Source organism: Harpia harpyja, chromosome 6 (assembly GCF_026419915.1).
Source record: "Harpia harpyja isolate bHarHar1 chromosome 6, bHarHar1 primary haplotype, whole genome shotgun sequence".
Lineage (NCBI taxonomy): Eukaryota > Metazoa > Chordata > Aves > Accipitriformes > Accipitridae > Harpia > Harpia harpyja.
Window position 1 is genome coordinate 7,987,111 of NC_068945.1, and position 7,100 is coordinate 7,994,210.

At 43.4% G+C, this 7,100-nt stretch overlaps 1 protein-coding gene across 1 annotated transcript in view; it reads left to right on the forward strand.

Moving 5' to 3' along the window:
- LOC128143486 (ovostatin-like) overlaps positions 1 to 6,325 on the forward strand; it is a 32,831-nt gene extending 26,506 nt beyond the window's left edge. Inside the window, 6 exon segments of the mRNA XM_052790751.1 lie at positions 100 to 315; positions 456 to 580; positions 775 to 865; positions 3,300 to 3,371; positions 4,643 to 4,745; positions 5,702 to 6,325. Of these exon segments, the coding sequence (XP_052646711.1) occupies positions 100 to 315; positions 456 to 580; positions 775 to 865; positions 3,300 to 3,371; positions 4,643 to 4,745; positions 5,702 to 5,754 (660 nt within the window). The 3' untranslated portion in view covers positions 5,755 to 6,325.
- The last annotated feature ends 775 nt before the right edge of the window (positions 6,326 to 7,100 follow it).

Consider the following 7,100-nt stretch of genomic DNA (forward strand, 5'->3'; position numbering starts at 1 on the left):
TAAGCACTGACAAAGCGTCAGGGAAATAGGAGCTGTGCTAATCTCATGCACCATCTTACAGCTGGCTATCTGTCTAATTAGGGATCATGTTCTTTTCAGGACACTGTTGTTGCTCTCCAAGCTTTAGCCCAGTATGGATACCTCACCTTCTCTAAAAAAAGTCTTAACACAGTCAAAGTCAACTTCATGGAGTCCCCCAGTAAGACTTTCCAGGTGAATGACAAGAACCGCTTCCTACTGCAGCAGGCTTCCTTACCCACTATTCCAGGGAATTACAGCGTGGAAGTGAATGGCACTGGCTGTGTCTATCTGCAGGTAAGCAAGCCCGAAACTCAGCACCACCCCTCTGAGAACTAAGCAGGGGGTCCCCCATACCTCATTCCTCTCCATTCCTCATGCCAAAGCCACAAAAGCCTGCAAGTCTGTGACCATCTCACACTTCCCATCTCTTTTAGACCACCCTGAGATACAACGTCCATTTGCCAAAAAAAGTTGCAGGATTTTCTCTCTCCGTACAGCCAGCCAATGTATCCTGCACAAGCAACTTCCCACCAAAGTTTGACCTTGTCCTCTCCGCCAGGTAACTTCCTTTTATTGACCTACCCCCTTGCGTTCACAGTTTGGTAAACATCCAAGGAAAGTTTTAAGTACAGGCAGTTAACTGCTACTGTGCAGCTGCAGGAAGACAAACAGGATCACTGGGAGCTGAAAAATGTCATTCAATGGTCTCCTCTCCATTTGCAAACCAGACTAATAGAACTTTTCTCATTTTAGTTACACAGGAAACCGCAAAGTCTCCAATATGGCTATTATTGATGTGAAGATGCTCTCGGGTTTTGTTCCTGTAAGATCTTCCCTAGAAAAGGTAAAGAATGGGAGCAAAGTGAATGGTAAACCCTGAAAACATAGGAAGTTGATAAAAACAGTCTTTGGTTAGTAAATTGGAGCTCCATGGGAATTCTGCAAAGTCCCTGGGCATAGCCTTCTGTCACATACTCTGTGTCTCTGACTTGTAGCTGTTCATCTGCTGAAGACAAATCTGTTAGGCATTGCCAGATCCAGTAGCCCAACAGAGGTGAGACTGCTGCAGCTTCATATCCCCGGGCCCAGCCAACAGCAAGGCTGAGTGTGTACTCCCAATAGGCAGACATGCACACTATACATATATATACGTATATACATATATAAATACATACATATATACACGGCTGGCCATACAGATCAACAGAGACAGAAAAGACAGTACTTACAAAAACACAGATAGCACAAATGGCCTTATCCTGTTCCCCTTTCTGGCTGATCAGACTGAAAGGTCATTTGTGGAAAAGATAAATAAATATATATATGTGTGTGTATATACACACGCACATATATACATGCAAATACACAATGTGGATCACTCTGGTAGCTAACCTCAGACAGACATTCAGTCTGCCCAGTAGCTGCCCCTGGATCCTTGTTCTACCCAGTTGCTGGTACCTGGACACACGCACCCTTGGGGCCGCAGCCCCACTCCAGTGGCTGGAACCAAGCCCCCCAGTACCCACACATATGCATGGTGGGTACTCTCAGTAACCAGCCTCAGAGATGCAGTCTCTGCAGCAGCTGAGCTTGCATCCCCTGGTCTCCCAGTTGCCTCATATGGACACACACACACGCAAATGAGTCTCCGCTAGCTGGTCTAGCCCAATAGTCCAGCCAGTATCTGCCCCCAAGACCTTATCGTCTCCCCAGTAAAGGGCTCGGACCTCATGGTCCCTCCGGTAGCCGACTCAGATCCTCTGGTATCTTCGATATTTGGCCCAGACTTATGCCTGCTTCAGTAGCTGGCTACCAAGCCACTTAACTCACACACCAGCTAGTCCAGCTTTATATTCACTAGCAACCACACACTGACATACACAGCCCCACACGACAAGCCTGAAGTCTGGTGTCTCAAGATGCTAGCATGCCAGATACACGGTTCCTGTGATCTGTGGTCCCCTCTTCAGTGGCTGGCACTCCACACACACGTGCACACAGAACAGAGAGCCCCTCACCCGGGAAAATAATCAGGAACAGAGTTTAATAAGAAGGCAGGAGAGACTGTGGTGACCAGGTGCAGGGTATGGCCAGACAAGTGTGCTGCCCACCAACCTGTTTATGTGCAAACAGCCCCTTTTATCCCATTTTCCACCCTTTTTTCTCCCAATTGGACTTTGTTACTTCTGATTCTTCCCCTAAACATCCTGTAATAACCCTTTCTTGAGTGCCAGCATCCCATATTCAGCCCTGTGCACCTGCAGGCAGCACTCCCCTTAAGTGCTGTGGTGGCTCTGCTCAGGTTGCTGGTGTTTCCCTGTGCTCCTTCGTGTTTGTGTGTATGAGTCTTTAATCACAGAACCTAACAGAATCTATGTAAGGAATACTTCTGCCGCCGTTAAAGTGCTCAAATGGACATTTTGCAATGTTATCCCTTTGACATGGTTATTCCTTCCTCTACAGCAAGGTTTAACAAACGAATTGTGTGTTTTGTGTGTATTGCTCTTCCTTTACTATCCAGAAATTTGGTCATGATGATGACAATACTGGGGACAGCACTGATAAGCACCTCATTACAGTTCCTAGTGCAATTAGGTTCTGCAAGGAATGCATTATCTTCAGGCCACGGGCTGCAATCTTCAAGTAGATAAAAAGAAGAATGCAATTCATTGTAGAGCCTGCTCATAGCTTGGTGCATTTATAATCATTCAATGTTCCAGCCTGAATTTCTTTTTTGCCTAAAACTGTATGAAATTCATAACTTTTCTTTCAAGATTTTTCCATTGAGATGTTACACTGTTTGGAATCCTACTCGTCTTTATATGTACTTGGGAAAAAATAGCTGGTCTTTAACATTTGGAATATTTTGGGTTTGTGTGTTTTTACAGTAAAATAATTTTCCTCATATGCTTTTCGAAACCCTTTTTAAACTTTTGGTTTTTAAAATACACAATGGACTAGCAAGTAAGTCAGCCTGAGCTGCAGGAATGGTCGTGTAATTGTAAATTCTCATTGAAATGAGAGCACTCTTAAGTTAATGATAAAAGCCACACACCCCAAAGGTGACTCGTAAAACTGCTTATCACTGCGATTGGTTTGCCCTCGTCAGGTTATGAAGAGACTCAACGTGCATTTCTTATTTTGGCCACGAGATGGCGGGGTGGCACAAGAGGAGCAGCGGCAGCCACTGTAAACGTGTTTGGCTTTCGAATAGTTATTTGTAAGTCTCCTTGGCAAGTCTCCTATGTTAACACTGCTATCATTTGCCTTATTTAAAGGTTCAGTACCAGAATTCTGTTGTGGATCGTGTAGACATCAAGAACAACCACATCCTCTTCTACCTTCAGAAGGTAAGTTTGTGAGTTTTCTTTTTGGTTTTATTGAATTGGAAGTTTAAAACAGGCTCCCAGATAAAAGAAAAATCTCATTAATAGCAGATTAGCAATATGCATGTTTTAAAGACGTAAAGGGACTCCACTCAGTCCAACATCAATTATATATACACAGTAGTTGTAGTCTACAGTGAAGAGCTAGGCATTTATTACTTTTTGTGAAGAATGCTGTATGATTAAATAGCATTTCACAAACATAGCTAAGTTGCATTCCATATTGCAACAGTTCCCAGTCTACATAATATTGCTCAGCCTCTAAGTGATGCTACTCATCAGTTGATCTGACAGTGTTCTACAGGGAGTCAGTATCATCTCCTCCCTTTTAGAGAGATTTCTGTATGAAAAGAATAGTCCTCCCATATCAATGACATTAATGAAGGGAATAAGGGAGGAGAAAGATGAAAATCAAAACACACGGGATCTTAAAATACCAAGAAGGGAAGGAGAGAGGAAGCAAAAAGAAATAGTAATGATATCTACCTCTCAAACAGTAATTTTTATTAGTTGGTCTCCAAGGATCTAATAAGGAAGATTGGAGTCAGTATTCTGAATTCACAGAGAAGCTGAGATGTTGAGATGTGAAAAGTTTACCCAGCAGGGCACCAGTGATGCAGAAAGTTCTCCAGAGCCCCTATCCATAGCTCCATTCCTATAAAGAGGTCAGCAAGATAAAAACAAGGACAAAGGGAGAAGCGAGCAGGGGCACAGTCCCAGGCATGCAAGAGAAAGCTTGAGAAGCTGAGGAAGCTGAGGAAGGAGGAAAGTTTGGGACTTGCTGCAAGAGTGTGGAATGAGGAACAGAACCACAGGGAAGGATAGAGGTCTTGGGTTCAAAGTGATTAATGAGAGAAAAGTGGGGAGAAGAGTCATAGTGGTACTGACGGTGATTTTAGCTGGGAAAAGGCAAGGAAACAAACTAACAGCAACTTTCAATGACAGGATGAATGGTGATGTGCTGAAAGCCACAGAAACCACGGAAAGGTTGGGGTAATTGTTAATGAAAATACAAAGAGGAAGAAAGAAAAGAGCACACAATATTAGCAACAAAACATATTTAGCAACAGCTTTTAAATAATTATCTGATTTGACATCAAGTTTACAGTCTGGAGAGAACTGTAGAATGGCACTTTGTCACCCAGTCTGACCCAGAAAAGCAGCTGTTCAACCTTAGCCTCAGGGGTACATATGAAAAGAAAGTCTGATGCATTTTCTTGTCTTGCCATTTCCAGGTCTCCCAGAAGGATATCAACTTCTCCTTCAGTGTGGAGCAAAGCTTGCCAGTCTCAGATATCAAACCAGTGCCAGTACATATATACGATTACTACGAAACAGGTAGGTGACCTCACTAGGCCAGAGCAAAACCTGTGAAATCAAAGGATTGATCTCAGCATTTACAAGGTGCAGACAGCAGATTTTTCCCTTGCGCTTTCTGTGCAAGCTTCTCTTCACTTTTCTGCATTCGCTGCCTTTGTTAGGAGAGACAAGTGGAGAGCAAGCTAGGAGTTCTGCTGCTTTTGATTACCAGACTGCAAAGGGTTTGCAGAGCATAGACAGTTTCTGCACCCCTGTCTTTTCATTTCTTTCTTCATTTCAACATAAAGCAGATTAGAAAGTGATACATCAGGAGTTGCTTTCTTACAAGCTACATACAGAAAGAAGCGTGGTTCCACTTTCTTTCCACAGTTTGAACATGATGGTTAAAATCAATAACTCAAAGGCAGCAGTATTTCTGACTTCCCTGATCTGGGTTATCTCCTATTTTTGCTTTGTATTGCCATAGTAGGCTGCAGTCAAAGAACTCTTCCTTAGTGGAATTTAAATACTTCAGTAGGAATGACAGTCCCACTGAACTCAAGAGGAGTTTATGCACCTAACTAGAAAATTACGTGCATGACCACCATTCTCGATCTGGCCTCAAGGAACTACCACTGCATCAGACATTACCCAATTGTGGAACTCACGTTATCAAAACTGTGGCTGAGGTTCCCCTGTGCTTTTCTCAAACTTGGCACAACCTTTGGGAACTGCAGATAAGCAGCAGTACCCAGAGAATTGACTCTGGAGTGCATGTTCTGCCACCTGATCCACATCTTGCATGGTCACAGCAATGATGCGTCCTCACAAACACGGCAGAGGAGTGCATTGGGCTCTGACTGTGCAGCCCTGCAACTGGGTGCCTTCACAACTGGAAGACTACCACAAAATCTGGTTCATAATGTGTTAATCACAGGCGCACATGGATTGGGGTCAGAATGATTTCTCACTCTCACTTTCTTTCTTCTTTCCAGATGAATATGCCCTCGCAGAATACACAACACCCTGCTCCCCACCTTCCAGCTGAAATCAGATATGTGCCAGAAGAGGTAATGGTTCAGAAGGTATCAGGCAAGCATTTGTAGAGGAAGAAGAGGCTAAGAGACTTGGTTGTTTCTGGGAGGGCAATGACTCATTCTGGCCCACACTACAAAAGAGCTTGGGTCAGGGTGGATCAGAAACTCCAGATAAAGTGCTTTTCCTAACAAGGGAGATACTGTGCAATTGTAAACCTTGACCATCCAGCTTTTTGGAAACTCATGACATATATTCCAGTGAGAGCTTTGTCTAAAGGTAAACTCCTGAAACGCGTACTCTTGGCCACAGATTCCTCTTAAAAAATCCAAGATTAGGAGAATAATCTGCTGCTGCTGCTGCTTCTGTAGATTTTATTTGTTTTGGTCTTTCCATTTATCCTGAAGGAAGATTCTGAAGAAATTACTTTGATCCTCACCTTTTTCAGTGACTGAACTGAATCATTTAAAGGTATCAGAATTCTAGTCACAGGAAGGCAACTTTTATGCAGTTTTTGACTCTTTAGAAAGAAAGTTTTTTTCAGATTAACATCTCATATTTTACTGTTCTTTGTAATAAAACCTTCTAATTGGCAATGCTATTTGTCCCAGTCTCCACTCCTTGTTGTATCTAGAAATCGGTGCTGTAAGGTATTTCATAAACTAAAAAATTCATACCTTGGACAGGCCAACCAATTACAATGACATGCTGACATCAGTGACATCTTGTGGCACAGACAGGATCGGGGCCCTGGCCTATGTGATGGAAGCTTTCTACCCAAAGCCTAACGGTGGGAGAAGCTAGAGAGCTGTAACACAGAAACTCTTTGAAAAGGGGTCAGGGAGGAATGGTGTATTCAATGGAGCCCTTGGACGGAGAAAAATGAGAAGACTTGGAGGCAGTGAAAAATAAAGAGAGCCACAAGGAGCTTATGATGGAGTGGCAAAGTACAAGACATTTCCTGTCTTGCTTTCTGCATTTAGATACAGCAGACAGACAACACGGGGGCTACTGTCCCTCACAGTCTGCAGCGACCTGGCATGGCCTTCATCCTGACTAGATCACACTGGTGGAAGGACACAGAAACCAACTAAATATCCGTAACAATCTGAGCAGACATCTGCTAATTGAATCATATCATTGAGCTCCTGTTTCTTCAGTTGGAATGTTAGACATAGTCTTAGTTACAGTCTTGGAAGATACTAGCTTATTTATCATGGAAGTAGGCTTCTCAAAGCAGATTTTGATTCCTACAAACACTTTACCCAACAGCAATGTGCCTGCTGTGAGACAGATTTCACAATAACACAGGAGGTGGTAGGAGAGGAGCAGCCCTTCCTACACCCCGAGAGCACTGTT